This window comes from Gigantopelta aegis, chromosome 9, assembly GCF_016097555.1.
Source record: "Gigantopelta aegis isolate Gae_Host chromosome 9, Gae_host_genome, whole genome shotgun sequence".
NCBI lineage: Eukaryota > Metazoa > Mollusca > Gastropoda > Neomphalida > Peltospiridae > Gigantopelta > Gigantopelta aegis.
The window spans coordinates 6,160,923-6,178,090 of NC_054707.1; the positions used below are offsets into that span (position 1 = coordinate 6,160,923).

The 17,168-nt window shown below is 35.0% G+C and overlaps 2 protein-coding genes across 2 annotated transcripts in view; one reads left to right on the forward strand and one right to left on the reverse strand.

Moving 5' to 3' along the window:
• The window catches only part of LOC121380872 (GATOR complex protein MIOS-like), a 36,247-nt gene extending 26,103 nt beyond the window's left edge, over positions 1-10,144 (forward strand). Inside the window, exons 23-28 of the mRNA XM_041509877.1 lie at positions 4,129-4,267; positions 5,622-5,663; positions 6,048-6,210; positions 6,857-6,959; positions 8,321-8,423; positions 8,909-10,144. Coding sequence (XP_041365811.1) covers positions 4,129-4,267; positions 5,622-5,663; positions 6,048-6,210; positions 6,857-6,959; positions 8,321-8,423; positions 8,909-8,981 — 623 coding nt within the window. The 3' untranslated portion in view covers positions 8,982-10,144. The remainder of the gene's footprint in view (positions 1-4,128; positions 4,268-5,621; positions 5,664-6,047; positions 6,211-6,856; positions 6,960-8,320; positions 8,424-8,908) is intronic.
• Positions 10,145-11,424: 1,280 nt separating this feature from the next.
• LOC121380873 lies at positions 11,425-16,632 on the reverse strand. The gene is made up of 4 exons (XM_041509879.1): positions 16,445-16,632; positions 12,843-12,917; positions 12,370-12,481; positions 11,425-11,884 (listed from the first exon to the last, which is right to left on the reverse strand). Exons 1-4 carry the CDS (start codon positions 16,541-16,543, stop codon positions 11,808-11,810), a joined length of 363 nt encoding a protein of 120 aa, XP_041365813.1. The 5' UTR covers positions 16,544-16,632; the 3' UTR covers positions 11,425-11,807.
• Positions 16,633-17,168: the final 536 nt, after the last annotated feature.

Genomic DNA, 17,168 nt, shown 5'->3' on the forward strand with positions numbered 1-17,168 from the left:
AAGTGATTGTGGATTTTTAGGAAGATGCTTGGCACGCTCCCGACGTAGTGTACGTTTCACAACTTCTGGGTTGCCTAGAGCAGCACGAATATCAGTTGTAGCAGTTGCTGTAGTATCCACGACTATCTAGGTTGGCGTACCCCGCGATGTACCACTTACGTTCTTCATGGTGTTTTTCAGCCTACTAGCTGCAACAGAGTCGGGATTGGGATCATGAGTGTGTTGGACAGTGTGTATCACTGTCTGGATCTCAATATCTGTGGTCACTGCTCCCTTGCAAGAAAAGGAAGCCCTGTTGGAGCATTCCCATCGCACTGTAGACTTAGACTTGTTCTTTTTGGTATACATATATCCTTCATGCAGAAGCTTTTGACCACCCTTGTGATTTTGTATCACTTCCATGGTTGTTCACAGAATGAATGATTAATAGACCAGACCCTAACCATTTTCTTGTAGCATCCCATGTGACATTTGCTGCATGTACTCTACTTTCATGTTCAAAAATAACTGCTCAATCATTAATCCCATCAATAGCTAAGATCCCTTCAATAGCTAAGATCACATAAGTAACAGAGATTGCTAATTACTATCAAATTCTTTCATTATATTATTTAAAGGATTTCTCAAGGCTTCCCAATTACATTAATCCCTGCAGCAGCTAGCCATGATCAAGCTGTTGTTGTTGTTGTTGTTGCTAATTACTATCATGTTCTTTCCTTATATTGCAAATTACTATCAAGTTCTTTCATCATACTATTATATTATATAAGTAGTTTTCCTAGGCTTCCCAATTACATCTATCTCTAAGATCAAACATTTTGCAAAAACTACAATTCTAAGTCTATGAGTAGCTTCACTGAAAGCCTAAAGTCTATGTAGTGTAACATACACTAAATAACAACATAAATAAATATATTTCAGATAATTATTCAAAAGAGATTAAAACAATTATTCATCTATGTTAATATTATACCAACTTTACCACTATAAATACCAAACAATAATAATAAGAGGGGGTTTTGACCATCTGACTATTTATTGCAGGGGGTTTTGACTGGAGGGGGTTTTGACCGAGGGTTTTTTGACCGAGGGGGTTTTGACCGAGGGGGTTTTGACCGAAGGGGGTTTTCACCTGGATTCCCAGTCGTAATCCACTGATCCTCAATGATTAAGTCTGAAGTGATTGTGGATTTTTAGGAAGATGCTTGGCACGCTCCCGACGTAGTGTACGTTTCACAACTTCTGAGTTGCCTAGAGCAGCACGAATATCAGTTGTAGCAGTTGCTGTAGTATCCATGACTATCTGGGTTGGCGTACCCCGCGATGTACCACTTACGTTCTTCATGGTGTTTTTCAGCCTACTAGCTGCAACAGAGTCGGGATTGGGATCATGAGTGTGTTGGACAGTGTGTATCACTGTCTGGATCTCAATATCTGTGGTCACTGCTCCCTTGCAAGAAAAGGAAGCCCTGTTGGAGCATTCCCATCGCACTGTAGACTTAGACTTGTTCTTTTTGGTATACATATATCCTTCATGCAGAAGCTTTTGACCACCCTTGTGATTTTGTATCACTTCCATGGTTGTTCACAGAATGAATGATTAATAGACCAGACCCTAACCATTTTCTTGTAGCATCCCATGTGACATTTGCTGCATGTACTCTACTTTCATGTTCAAAAATAACTGCTCAATCATTAATCCCATCAATAGCTAAGATCCCTTCAATAGCTAAGATCACATAAGTAACAGAGATTGCTAATTACTATCAAATTCTTTCATTATATTATTTAAAGGATTTCTCAAGGCTTCCCAATTACATTAATCCCTGCAGCAGCTAGCCAAGATCAAGCTGTTGTTGTTGTTGTTGTTGCTAATTACTATCATGTTCTTTCCTTATATTGCAAATTACTATCAAGTTCTTTCATTATACTATTATATTATATAAGTAGTTTTCCTAGGCTTCCCAATTACATCTATCTCTAAGATCAAACATTTTGTAAAAACTACAATTCTAAGTCTATGAGTAGCTTCACTGAAAGCCTAAAGTCTATGTAGTGTAACATACACTAAATAACAACATAAATAAATATATTTCAGATAATTATTCAAAAGAGATTAAAACAATTATTCATCTATGTTAATATTATACCAACTTTACCACTATAAATACCAAACAATAATAATAAGAGGGGGTTTTGACCGTCTGACTATTTATTGCAGGGGGTTTTGACTGGAGGGGGTTTTGACCGAGGGGGTTTTGACCGAAGGGGGTTTTCACCTGGATTCGTTCTTTCCATCCCAAAAGATATGGCAAGCTTTGGTGTTATTTGTGATCCCCAAATAATGACTTTGCTATTGTTAAGCAATTAAAGTTAAGCTCGGCTAGTGAGTCGTTATCAGTTCCAGCAGTCTGCATTGCATGCATGACCGGTCTAACACAATTGACTGACCTTCATGGTGCGGTCCGACTGATTGGTGTCTAACAATATAGCAGAAACTTAGGGACGATCCATAAATAACGGTCTTTGTTATGTTTGTTTTTTTGACGACCTCCCCCACCAGTCTTTTTTTTTTCCGCTTCATTTTCCGGGAAGCAAGTGATAAATCGTTTCTTTTGCGTTTAACAGATAAAACGTACACTGCATCTAATGAATAAGTGAACAACAACCCTTTCTCGGTCACATTTATTAAAAACATAACCGCCTAGGACGATTGATCTGTAATCTTTTAATTATTAACAAGGCTTCTCAACATAACGTAATAATTGATACAGAACAATGATTGCCCTGAACACGTCAATCGAATAGGACCTCAATAGTTGAGTGCGCATGCGTACAAGCGCACAGGCGGTACTTCTAAAAATAATAGTCGGAGAGTTACCTGTTATTGAGATGGCCTCTGATTAACAGCAATATATTGCAAACAAAACATTAGGTCTTAGGTTTATTCAACTTAATTATGTCATTCTTAAATCTTGTAGTCGGGTATTGTGATTCACCAGTAATAACGTGCACACCATCTCATTTGCATGTCACACGTCGACTCTGTAAACAGCGATTACAGTCGGCTTGCCACACAGTGAGCTCAAACAAAACAGATTAATCAGTGATTTATTTGAGTTTTTTTGCCAAAGTTTGCTTGACATTCTCAGTCATTTGTGACATTAATTTAACACACACAAATTTGTTTTGTTTTTAAATAGTTAATTATATGTGCAAATAACCGATATATAGCCTGTAGACTGTGCAATTAACCGGATGTTTTGTAGTGTTATAAGGGCAAATGGTTCCGTGTTGGGTGAAAATAGTCGATTAACCGAATTATGCTATAAACCGATGTGCAAATAAGTGGAGATGACTGTAATTATAAATAAAATGTGTTGAATAAAACATTTCCTTCCTTCCTCTAACTTTGATGTCATTATACTAGTCAATATGTGACTCTGTAAGAAACCCCTGCCAGAGTACCAAAAATTAAATTTTGATAAAATATTTTTCACCTGTATCATGTTGTAAATGTACAGGCGAAAGGATTTTGTTCTACCTTTAATAATAATAATAATAATTTAAATAATAATATTGTTTCTGTCATTGTGTTAGCAAACTTGAGATTACTAATTAGGGATTAAGACTATGGTACAGACTAAGAGGTTTTACTTCTTTCACAACATCTAACCATCGTTTGCAAGCAGATATTGGTTTATACTATTTCATAGAGTCACATATTTCATAATTCAAAGCAAACAAATTTTTAAAATAATATATGGTGAAATCAAGATGTTTGTTTTGAGCTTCTGAAAACATTAAGACAACCAAGAACATACTGGGTATACAGCAATCAATATTCTAAGCCAAAAAACTGTCCATGTATTTGAAACTCTCAAAACTGTTCTGGTGCAGGGAACATACTCTTTAATGTTTTTAAGAGGCAAGAAAATGATCCATTCTTAAATCGAACACTACATCACCTGTTGGTGTGACAAGAATGGGTTCACAGCCATTCATAAATGCAGTTTTAAATACACACTCATATATATTCCTGATGTTAATTACAGGAATGTATGTGTACAACATTTTATTACTAATCTGCAATTAATGATTAATCTCTAATCACAATTTGTTGCTTAGGAATGACGAACGACGGACTGGATTTGTTACAGCAGTACGTAGACAACACCTGTGATATCCAGACGGCAGCTTTAGCTATGGTCTACTCCCTGCCGAACGAAATATCCAAGGATATTCGATGTACCACATGGATCCAGAGGTGACTGCTTATAGGAGGCCGGGGCAGGGACCAAGGGGACCCTCAACATAGAAATTAAATTACATGACAAATAAAAAAATGAACTAATTTTATAATTATTACATTTTGTTTATAAAGGAAGTCCTTAGTCTGGGGGGCCCCTCTGGCAGGGGGGCCCGGGGCAATTGCCCCCTTATAAATCCGGCTCTGAGTACCACTACTAGTCACCATTTTATTTGACTTAGGAATTGCTTCCTAATGTAGTTTTTTATAATTAAATAGAGGATAATAAACAAGTTTCCAGTTATTATCAAATTTATGTCCCGAGTGAAATAATTTTCAGTTGGCACGAGCTTTAGCGAGTGACAAATGAAAATGATTTCACGACGGACATAAATTTGATAACAACAGGTACCGAGTTTGTTATTCTGTTTATTACCTGAGCAATTTTTTCTCTAAAAGCCTTTATTTTCGACACACATGCACGTACATGTATAGAAACGATATTAAAACACTTTATGCACTGTTCTAAGTGTTGTTATCACTTTGTTATTTAATCACGTTCATAGATAATTTTCAAAAACAAAAGTTCTCTTTATTCTGGTACAAAATCTATAATGAATTGCATTAAAATAACATTTTGTTATAAATTTAACATCAAAAACAGACAGCCGTAAATGCAAACTCTTTAAAATACATAATGTCATTGTGTGTGTGCCAAATCATGATGACATCATATTTAGTACCGACAAGGTCATTGGTTTGTAAGCGTCAAACCATCCAGTAGTATTGTTCGTTAGACCAATGCATGATAATTTCTCAGTGAGAAATGATTTTTATTTTGCCCGCTATGAGTGCCTGCTGGGGTAATAAACAGTACTCTTTGTTGCCAAAAAGAAGCTGAATTTTTTCCATCCAAAGTAGTTGTATATACAGTGAAACCTGTCTCAACTGAATCACGCCCGGGATCTAATATCTGATTTAAACAGGTGTTTAGAGGTCGAGTTTTAGAAAATCTGGGACCATGAAACATGGTCGGTTTTTACAGGATTCCAGTTTGTTCGGTGTCCGGTTTAGACAGTTTCACTGTATATAGTTAAATTTGTTTAATTGCATCAAAAATATATGCTAATAGCTGGTTTTTATTTTAATCCATAACCTGACCTCAAACCTATGGCAGTTCTCCTTTATTCTTTTGACTGGTCTCTCAACAGCCAGTGAAAACTGGCTAAAACCTTTTAGCGAGTCCTGGGCTTCCTGTTCCAGCCACATGATAGTAATTTCTGTCTTTATGTGGTTAATATTCAAGTTTATGGTCTGTATTTGTAGAAACATAATTCTGTTTTTATTTTTAATACATTTATTATTGTTTCAGTTACCGTGAACTTTTGGACATGTGGGGTCTCTGGCATGACAGGTAAATAGATTGTAACAGTTCATATATATTCATTAAGAAAGCTACAGTGGTATCGTTAAACGAAACAAACTTTATCATCAAGAAAGAAGTGGCAGTATTGTGTTTTCTTCTCTACAAGTAAAATACATCTTACAAAGCCAGGATTCATATAATTCATTAAGCAAGAGACAGCTATATTGTGTTTGCAACGTTAGAAAATGAGATCTTGCAGAGGTAAATTTGATATAATTCATCAAGAGAGCAGTGTTACAAATACATTCTGTTTCACAGAACCAGATTTGATACAATTCATCATTTCATAGATCCAATAGTGATAATAGTTCATCAAACAAAAAAGCCTGATATATTGTGTTTGCTATATTATCAGTAAATTACATTTCACAGAGCCAGATTTGATATAATTCATCAAGCAAGAGATAGCACTCTCCGTGTCCCAGCACAGGTTTTCGTCAGCTGCAACTTCTGTGCCAATCACATCACGAGTACAACAAAAACGATCGCCAGATCGAGATCGTACATGGGCAGAGGCATTCACTACAAACCAAAAGTATAAACATCTTCATTATACTGATTTTATACATGTACATACAAAATTTATATTTACAGTCCAACACCATCGTAGCAATGCAAGTTTGTTAATTTCTCGATAACATCCGTGAAGATAACATCTGATGACATTGTGTTATATTGGTTCTTTGTATTAACAAGTGTTTTAAATTTAATTCTATGTTTCATAACTGAAATCAGACATTACTTACATTTTGTTTACATTGTCCATTTCCTTACATCCTTAATGTTTCTAGTCATCTGTTATTTCTTTTAACTTCATCTGGGTAGGAACAAAAAAAGCATGGCAAACTTTGTGTGAACAGCTTTGCAGATTCACATAGTTTGTGCATGTTTAGTTTTTTTGTGCATACCCTGATGAATCTAAAAGAAATAACGACCAGTCCTTAAATGTTTCAAGCAATTAGAACCCCAGCAAGTAAAAAAAAATGTATCAAAAAAAAAAAAAACCATGTCATAAAAAACCAAATTGAATATAGTCCACAGCAAAGAAAATTATCGTTGAGAATTATAAACCCCATGGTATTGCTGACTACTGAGGGTGGTTGCAGGGATTGAATTATAACTTGATGTATGTACCACTAGTTTTTAACAATAGGCTTTAAGTTGTGTTATTTTTCCCACAGATAACTTGCTGTCCAAATTGTAGAAAGTCCTTACCACGGTGTGCATTGTGTCTGACTAACCTCGGAACTGCTTCAGGAACTGGGATTGGGCAGGAAAAATCAAGTGAGGTCTTTTAAATATTTTGAATTTATATGTTTCAAACAAAAGTTACCGTATATCTTCACCTATAAATTTATCTCGGCTATAAGTTGAGTCCCTAATTTCAAGCCTTGAAAACATAATTTTTATTGACCTGTTTATAAATCGACCCATAAAAAATTACCAATAAATATTAAAGTATTTCTTACTTTCAGCAAATGAGAATCATAAGTGGTCTGTATATACTTTATTTGAACAAAAGAAAATTATTTTCGGAGTTTTGGCTTTGTACATTGTGGTATTTCATTTCCAATCAAATGTCATTACGCATAGCATCAAAATGGAATATGTTCTTACCAGATTGTGAAGACTGTTTAGCGCGGTACAGCATGGTTTTGTTTTGGAAAATATACTGGTTTTCACACTAAAATTGCTTTCTGCCTGTTTGAATCAGTCTGAGCTATTTTTAGTGAAAGCTGATTAATAATCATGAAGTGATGGTTGTTATTTTAATCAAGTGAACTGTTGTCTTAACATGTGTTTCCGTGACACTTTTTATAACTAAAACCGATGCCAAAAACCCCAAAAGTTATAGATTAAATTGTGAAATTAGCACATTTGAGTATAAATACTTAAATAATTCAACAATAAAAACATGCAATACCTTCCACAAAATTCTAATATTTTCGGTGTAATTTTCTGACCCCCCCCCCCCCCCCCCACCCAAGTTATAAAATAATAGTTTGATGAAAACAATTTGACTTATAGGTGAAAATATATGTTTTGTGTTGAATTTTAATGTGTTCATGTGCGAGATATAGTTAAAGCACTCACCTGATGCAGTCTGGAATCGATCCTCATCTGGGCTATTTCTCGTTCCAGCCAGTTGCCCATGACTGGCATATCAAAGGCTGTGGTATGTGCAATCCTGTCTGGGATCGTGCATATAAAAGATCTCTTGCTAATGGAAAATATAGCAGGTTTCCTTTCTAAGACTGTATATCAAAATTACCAAATATTTTACATCTAATAGCCATTGATTAATAAATCAATGTACTGTAGTGACAGGCACGGATCCAGGATTTTTAAAAAAAGGGGGCCCAAAACTCGTTTTTGTGTTTCAAAATAGAGTTTAAAGGTTCATGTCATATGAACGGGATAAGTTTATATTTGTGTATTCTGCAATATATATTGCTTGACTAAAAATAAGGGGACACGGGCCCTTGGGCCCCCGCCTGAATCTGCACCTGAGTGGTGTTGTTAAAGAAAACAAAGATTAATTTTTAATTTCATATACCTTTATCTGACACCACCCAGTGGTGAGTTTTCCTTTTTATGTGTGCTGTGGTGTCATTAATGATGTTTTATGTGAATCTCTGCTGCAGGCACAGACCCCGACAGTAAGCTGTCGATATTCCAGGACTGGTTCACGTGGTGTCAGACCTGCAGACATGGCGGTCACTCCTCACACATCACTCAGTGGTTCAGGTAATTTAATAGATTTCCGATTTCACACTACAGGTCATGTCATAGAACAAGGAATTCGTCCTTTTTTAAAAATCTACATGAAAGAGTAAAATCATCATCCAGTGTTATATCGAACATTTTAAAGGGACCATCCAGAGTATGTAGCCATTTTAGCCTTTGTTTAATCAAGATTACAATGATCTTACATTTAGCCATAACAAAATAAATGCTAGAATTCATCAACAAAATTTTCTAAATGGGGAGGGGGTAAAAAAACAAAACAAGTGCAGGCCTTTATCCTTGGGATGAACTGGGGTTGAAAATTTTGGATTTTATTGTGGCTTTTTCTTTCTTGAAATAAAGACTATGTTTATTCAGTGCATTTCAGCTCATCCTAATGTTTGTATCATCTTATAGATTTTTCTGTACAATTTATTACCTTAAAAGATTGTGCTTGTAGGTCTAGTCAGGGTATTTTGTAACCAGTGTTGTTTTTTTGTTTGCAGCCAGCATTCAGAATGCCCAGTGACAGGGTGTGCCTGTAAGTGTATGTCACTGGATGCCTTTGGAAGAGTATGACATATTCAACAGCTGTACTCCAAACACAAACAAAAAACACCATGTCCAGTAACCGAGAGCACATTTAAGTGTGTCGTTGGAAGAGTTATACTCAATACAAAGAGTATGAAGTATTGAATGGAGTCATATTCCAAAGCTAGAAAATAACAGGGCGCACGAGGCAGTTGCCACTCAAAATATACAATATGCTTTTTTATAAGCTGTTTGAAAAGCAGCTTTTGCTTTCTGTCTTGAAACAATTATTCAGATTTTAGTGCCAATTATGTTGAAGTTAGGACAAACATTATTAAATTAAATACTGTAAAAAGGGGAAAAAAGAAAATGATAGATTTCATTTATGTGAAATGACAGTAGTTCACATCAGAACAAGCCATCTATAATTACCTCAGCATTTACTTCCAGATCAAAATGTCAGAAGCCGAGATTGCTTCCCCCATTCCACAAAATGAATTTCAAGCCTCATTTAATAACAAAAAACATTCTTGGTGCCAATGGACTAGCTGTTCCTGTGAATGTTATGGAATTCATGATACGACATGTTCAGCAAAGTGATTGTGCACAAATTAAAAAATACAATTGTTGGTTTTGTTATGGGCCACAAGGGATGCTGCAATTAAGATTAATTTGTGTGCATGTACTTAAACATAGTGAATTGTAACAGAGATATAATATGCATACAAGGCTAGCTGTTGGCAAGCAGAACACTTCGCCACATCAGCTTATAAACATATAAAATTGCAGAAAGAGTTATTTTCCAACAAAATATGATTCATCGCCTGAAATTATTTCATCAAATTTTTTAAATTTGTGAATTGCTAGTGGCCAAGCTAGCTTGGTATAACTTTATGTCCAGATATCAAAAGCTGATAACCAGAAATGCGAATGTCAGAATGCATGGTTTATAAAAACAAAAACAAGTTGCAACATCTCAATGTCAGAAATATCCAATTAATATATAGCTTTACATCACATTTTTTTTTTTACATTCCCCTTCCTATCAAAAAGAAGAAGTGAAATCGTGAAAAACTAGTTTTTTATTCGACAGAACCAGTTCTGATTATCAGCTCCCGATATAAAAGTTTTTATTATTATAACGTCCGTTACTTGTATTAATGTGTGTGTTGCAAATCATTGAAACAAAAATAAATTATATTTGTTACCTATACTCATTTGTTTTTAATCCATGTCAATATAAATTACAATGGAATACGAATGTTTTATCAGTGGCTGTTACTTTTCACACCCTTGTTTTGGCTTAGTAAACAATAAATATAGCAGATTTCACTTGAAATCCATATTTCGTAAAAGGTACATGTCTGTTGTAGAAATTTGAGTGGTCAAGGTTAGTAGACCAGTCATATGTTCAGCCAGTGAACGTTTCGCTAATGTTCACAAACTTATTTGATTAGTTCCCCACGTGGCCATGTGGTTTAACGTGAAGCGCAGTTTTTATTTTAATGTGGCAAAGCATTATAATAATATAGCTAATTTTGAATTTGAATGACATACGTTTTCCAATGACATCACTTTGCATCTCCTTACAAAACCATAAACTGGGTACATGACGTTTCGTTTTTAAGAATGCTGAAAAAATTACTAATGCACCTGAATGTGCAGTGTTTCTGCCAGAAAGAAATTTTTGAGCATGGCATTAGGGAATCGAATGCAACCACAATCAACCACCAGAAAGAAAATGGGTTAAGTTTAGGGTTAGGGTTAAGAAAATCGTACATTAATGATAATTAACTCTGGGTATGGCACCATACCAATTTTACCCTCTGGCAGAAACCCTGTGTTTTTAGAAAATCTTGTGATTAAAAAATATGCCATTTACAGGTCAGTTTTTTGTTTTTTTTTCATAATTCTGGACAAAATATTAATTCCAAGTTTTAAAAAATTAAAGAAATAAAAAGTACCTTTTGTCAAATATATCATATCAAAAAATTACCGTTGGACATGTTTTATTTATGGTGTACGAAACCAAAACAAGGGTCCAAAAACTGACTGTCGTCAACCTTAGTAATAGAATGAAAAAGCAAATACCATATAAACCTAGCCTATCATGATCTTGGTGTAGAACATATTGAAACAGAAAATAACCTATTTGGTTTCATGGGTGCAATTGGCTATAAAGTCTGCTAATGCCAATATGTTCCATTCAAATTAAAGACCTAATACCAGCAGCAAAATAATGTACCAAAAAAAAAGAGAAAAAGATTAACATGTTACATGCATTTTGCTTTAATAATAATATGGATCAGACCATTTCACGTTAAATTTGTTTGTGGCTGTGGTAACGATCCAGACGAATGTGAGGCCTGTTCAGGAATGCAAGCTTTATCATATTTAACTTTAATGTACTAAAAAACCAGCACCGTGAACTATTCTTAGTCATGTATTTGCATCAATTCGATATGGGCCAGGTGCACAACAAACCACAAAATACTGAGTTATGTTTATTTTATTTCTAGCATTTAGCATGTTATTCACAATATATATTTACAATATTCCCAGGATCAATGCAGCTAGTTGAAAATCTGCCAGTGTACTTTGTTTCAATTTAAACAGTCTAGATGATTGCCACCTATATATTGGAATCATAGTCGCACATATGAATAATTAAATATGTAATTTCCAATAATGGAAAATGGAAGCTGCACATGATTTGCATATCTTTAGTCCCATGATGGTGAGAAGAATGAATCTGAGAACTGTAAATGATGCATATCGAGTTTGCAGTCCTGGTATTTCCACTGGGGTCAATGTTTACACTGAATTTCTGTCAAGAGTCCATGTTTAAAGTACTTAAAGTGCTCTGTATGCTGGTTATTCCTGCACTCCTTGTATGTAGTGGTCTGGAAACCGTGACATCAGATCAACCGCTTGATTGTAGTTTTCCAAATCTGTGTTAAAACAAAATAAAAACAAAATAATAACAATCAATGTTTTTGTTTTGGGGAATTTTTTTTATGTGCAATCCCACTCAGTTCAATTTAACAAAATAGCTCCGATATAATTTTTGGTTTTCTTTGTTTCTGGTGTGGTTGTAATTTTAGTAGACTATAAACAAAATGAAATATTGGAATCTGTGTTAGAACTTAGAGCCAAAATTGTAAGCTTTAATTAGATCAAAATAACTTGAAATGCATTTTTAAAAAATCCACAACTTTTTGGCAGCTGTTAATAACATTGTCAATGTTATACTAAACAGACCTTGCCACTCCAAGAAAGATAAATTTATAAAAATAATTTGACCTCAAGTGTCAAGCTGTGAGTGTTAGTGGCTATAGATAAATCCTTTACAACCTAATAAAAATTGAACACAACCTTAGGCAATGCAATTGACATGGAAGGAAGAAACTACAAATAAAATTGGAATTGTACTAACCAAATGATGCTGATGTTTCTTCAGGAAACGGAATGTAGTTATCACAGACAACGGTAGTGCCATTCTCAACCCGTCCATGTACCTCGGTTAAACCAGCAACATATTCACTCAACTGAAAGTCATAAAATAGTTTATATACTATTATAAAATAGTTTACTATCAATAGTCTAGCAATAATGGAAAATGATTATTAAAATTGCCACTCTAAGGCAACCTTTAAAAAAAATTTAAACAAATATCTTAGTCGGTTTTCTCAATTTTAATTATGACTAAAGTTTGTACACCGATTTGTATTTAGCATATTCATATTAACTGTTTTGTTACATTTTAATGTTTCATGCAAGTTCTCTCTCAAAAATATATTGTTTATAAATTTATATACATCTTGTATTGGTAATGACAAATGTTTTCCAAGAACAAATAAACGGGATTTACATTACCATACATGTAAATATTTACATATATGTACATACCGGATCTTGCATTTTTATTGTACATTCTTTGCCATCTCCAGTAGTTAGCTTAAAACTTGTGCCATTTTTATCTACCTGAAAGAAAAAAAGAAAATTAAAGAGTTACGGTTTGTTTTATTTTAACACAACAATGTTGATGACACATTAAAGTTAGGGTTACCATATTATAACTTCGCTTACCAATGTAAAATACAAGCTTAAATGCACTTTTAAAAAACATGTGTTCACAATCAACAGAGATTGTCAAAAGTATATCAGTTAACACATTGATTCGTTAATCATTGGCTATTGGATGTCAGATATTCGCTAATTTTATCATAGTGTTAGAAAGGAAACCCGCTACATATTACCATTAGTAGCAGGGAATCTTTTATGTGCACCATCCCACAGACAGGACAGCACATACCACAGCCTTGGTCCACTGGTTGGAGCGAGAAATAGCACAATGGAGCCACCGATGGGGATTGATCCCAGACTGACCACACATCAAGTTAACGCTTTACCACTGGGCTGCGGACAATCACCAAAGCGACAGAGTTGTAGGTGCTATCCTGTCTGTGGGATGGTGCATATAACAGATCCCTTGCTACTAATGGTAAAATGTAGCGGGTTTCCTCTCTAACACTATGATAAAATTACCAAATATTTGACAATAGCCAAAGATTAAAGAAGCAATGTGCTCTAATGGTTAAACAAAACATTTTTGGGTGATTGTTGGGCACTTGTCATATTATTGTATGAGACGGCCCCTGGAAGACAGAATGGCTGAGTGGGCGATCATGCGACGCTACGTCACAATATAGGTCAGCGAACTTAGAATTCCGCTGTCCAAAGTTTACCGAAGCTTAGCTGAATGTGGGTGCTGTCAGGTTTCTTTCTGAAGTGCAGTGTTCTCGCTGCTCCATTTAAGCAGGGCGCCCCGCCCCGCTATTCCATTTTGCCGCCCTCCTTTCACGTTCCCCGCCCTCCTTTATTTTTGAGCGCCCCTCTTTATTTTCCAGCACCTATCTCCGCTATTTCCAAATGCACTTTTTTCCCACACAAAAAACAACGATCAGTCTGCATACTGGACATCAAAGGAAACAAGCCGCGTTGTGTACGAAAAAGCAATTGACGAAACAGTTACCGCAATCTAATTAAAATTAACTCCACTATTACATGTGGAGCTAATTTTAATTAGATTGCAGTTACCGTAACGTAATTTAACAGTATTTTTAACAGCCTCTATTTTGTCCAATATCTGTATCCATTTGTATGTTTGATAAACACAATAAATTATATTTTATGTAAGCAATGAAAACATTTTATTTTTTACGGATTCAGCAATCTCCGATTGAAAAAAACCTTATTTGGCGCCAAATTTGTCACGTGATCAGAACGGTCATTCTGTCTTTTGTTTCCACTAACTATCGTTTGATATTTTGTCCTCCGTTGCAGATATAATTGGTTGAAACTGATGATTTTTACTTTCTGTTATTCTGTTTATTCAGCAGTTCTTTATAAAATATTGTAAACTTTTCATTTTGAGGGGATATGAACGCTTATAAAAACAACGAAGTGGTAGTGTTTATCATTAAAATCATTTAAATGAGTGCCAAATAATATATACACTGCCTTTACAAAAACGAAACTGGTGATAATATTTTATCACAGCGATCGATTCATTCGATGAAGATGGAAATAGCAAAAATGTATCTGACATTAGGAGATCACTTTACAAACATCTTTATTGTTTTTCGTATATCTTGAAATTTTTATTAAAAATAATAATAATAAAACTTTGATTGGTCCAGCAGCGAGAACACTGGTAGTGTGTGTATTAGTGATTAATATCTGGATTTTTTTTTTAATCAAGGAACTCGAAAATGATCGATGTAAATGTATATGACATCAAACATAGGATTGTTGTGGTATTAAGAGTGGGAATCGGACTATTCTTTGGTGGGCAGCGATTGACAGAAAATTACATAGCTTGGTCTCTTGACTGTAATGAGAGTGTATAACTGTCCAAATGTCCGAGAGTATAGAGTACTCGGGCTAACTTGGGGTGAACGGTATCAGGTCGTTTCGTAACCATACCGTTTCATACCCAAAAGCATACCAGTTCGTACCCAAAGGCATACCAGTTCGTAACCAGAAGAACATCGGCATACCAGTTCGTACCCACATTTGTACATGTTATTTAATGAAAAACAAAACAACAAAAATCCAAGCCAACTGCATTTTAATAATTAGCGATTAGAAATTGTCACGAAGAATCATGTCAAGCGAAGTCAGCTTATTTGTTGATATATTTCAAACACATAACATTTTTCTTTTTACATGACAAAAAACATTTTATGTACAAACATAATAATATTTACAAACATAGTAATATTAACATAATTATATAATTATATATAGAGATATTGAAACCCAGTACATTCATACAATTGTATTTATGGTAAAGGTAAATGTGAAATTAATAAAAACTTATATGTTGGTATATTTCTCAAAACTTTCAAAATGTGACTTATTCCCTATTTAGCACCGAGTCCTTCAATTATTGACAGGTGAAAGTAGCATTATGAACTTTTAAATTTGCATATGACATGAAATTTGCATACCGTTATTACATGGGTTAATACAATCAAATATTAAATGGGTTTATGACAAAATAATTGCTCTTTGGCTACGAAAAGGTATGCTTTTTGGTTACGAAACGGCATGCTTCATTGATGCACAGCACATAATTGCTCATTTAATGCTTATAAAAGATACTGAGTGATTATTACAACACATTTTTTGCTAAATGTTACAATATGTTTGTAATATAACATTATAATTGTGTATTTAAAAAAATATATTAATGTTAGGTGTAATGTATGACATTATTTAATTGGTTACGAACTGGTATGCTAGTGGTTACGAAACGGTATGGTACGAACGGGTTTGGGTACGAAACGTCTAGAAACCAGGTGAACTGGTCCAACTGGGGGTGAATTGGTTTTGGGGCAAAATGTCTGGTACCCTTTTGATTATACTTGTCTTTTTCCTGGGAAAGGAAAAGCCACTTATCCTTTTTCAAGGATCCGGACAGCAGAATTCTAAGTTCACCGACCTATATCGTGACGTTGCGTCACATGATCGCCCACTTAGCCATTCCGTCTACTAGGCGGAATTGCACAGTGGGCGAATACGTGATCTACGTCACGAAATAGGTCACCGAGCTTTGTAATTCTTGCGACGGAGTGTCACAAAGCGTAGCTGAATGTGGGTGCTGTCGGATTTCCTTCTGTACTATGTGTATTAGTGATTAATATGTGGATTTTTTTTAATCAGTTAAGTCGAAAATGATCGATGTAAAGGTATTTGATGTCAAACATAGGATTGTTGTGGTATTAGAGCAGAAATCTTTGCCAACTTTTGGGTTGTCGGTAATTGCAAAAAAAAATACATAGCTTGGTCTCGGACTGTAAATTGTAATGAGAGCGTATTTATGTCCAAATGTCCGTTTAGCTCTTTAACAGTCAGAGTACAAGGGCTAGTTTTGAAGTTTTAGCTTGATCTGAATGATCAGTTCCCAAACACTGACATTGATAATATTATGGAAGTTCACTTACATTACTAGCCATTCCGAGCAAACACACCTGTTGCCCTTGATGCAACGGTAGCATTGAGGTGTTTACTCTAGGCTTTGAAAAGTTCTCAATCATAGTCATTGGATTGACAAAACAAAACAAATTATAATTTCCAAGATTGGCGGGATGACAAAGACCGCTACAGTATAATATGTTCCGCTTTCTTGGTATCAGTCGTGACGTGTGTTGGTTTGTGGTTTCCTCCTTTCAGTTGCAAAGCTCCATGTATAGATTAGTTGAATATTCTTTTGAATAATGATGATGATGATCGTCATCATTATCATCATGACGATAATGATTTATTTGAATGTGTGTCCATCCCTCACGTTTGATGCCTATGCCCACAATCATATACCCATTATATAGAATTACACCGTGCCAGAATCGCTGTCCACAGACAATTCGTCCACCGGACGATTCGATTCGTCCACTCACCTCGGACAATTCGTCCACTCGATTGCTGCAGTTTTTTAAAACACATTAATAGTTATTTCTTTGACATTGTAATCGTTTCTTAACATTATTTTGTGGTATACTATAACCAAAAAAGTAAAATAGAGTTAGAATTCAACATTACTATCCAGTTTTTATTAACTGTTTGTATTCATTATCATGCGGATGATTCGTACACGATGTGGTAAATAAGTAATGCAAGCCTCCGCGTCGGAAGACTTTATTACCCCCCCCCCCCGTCATGTTCTCCTTC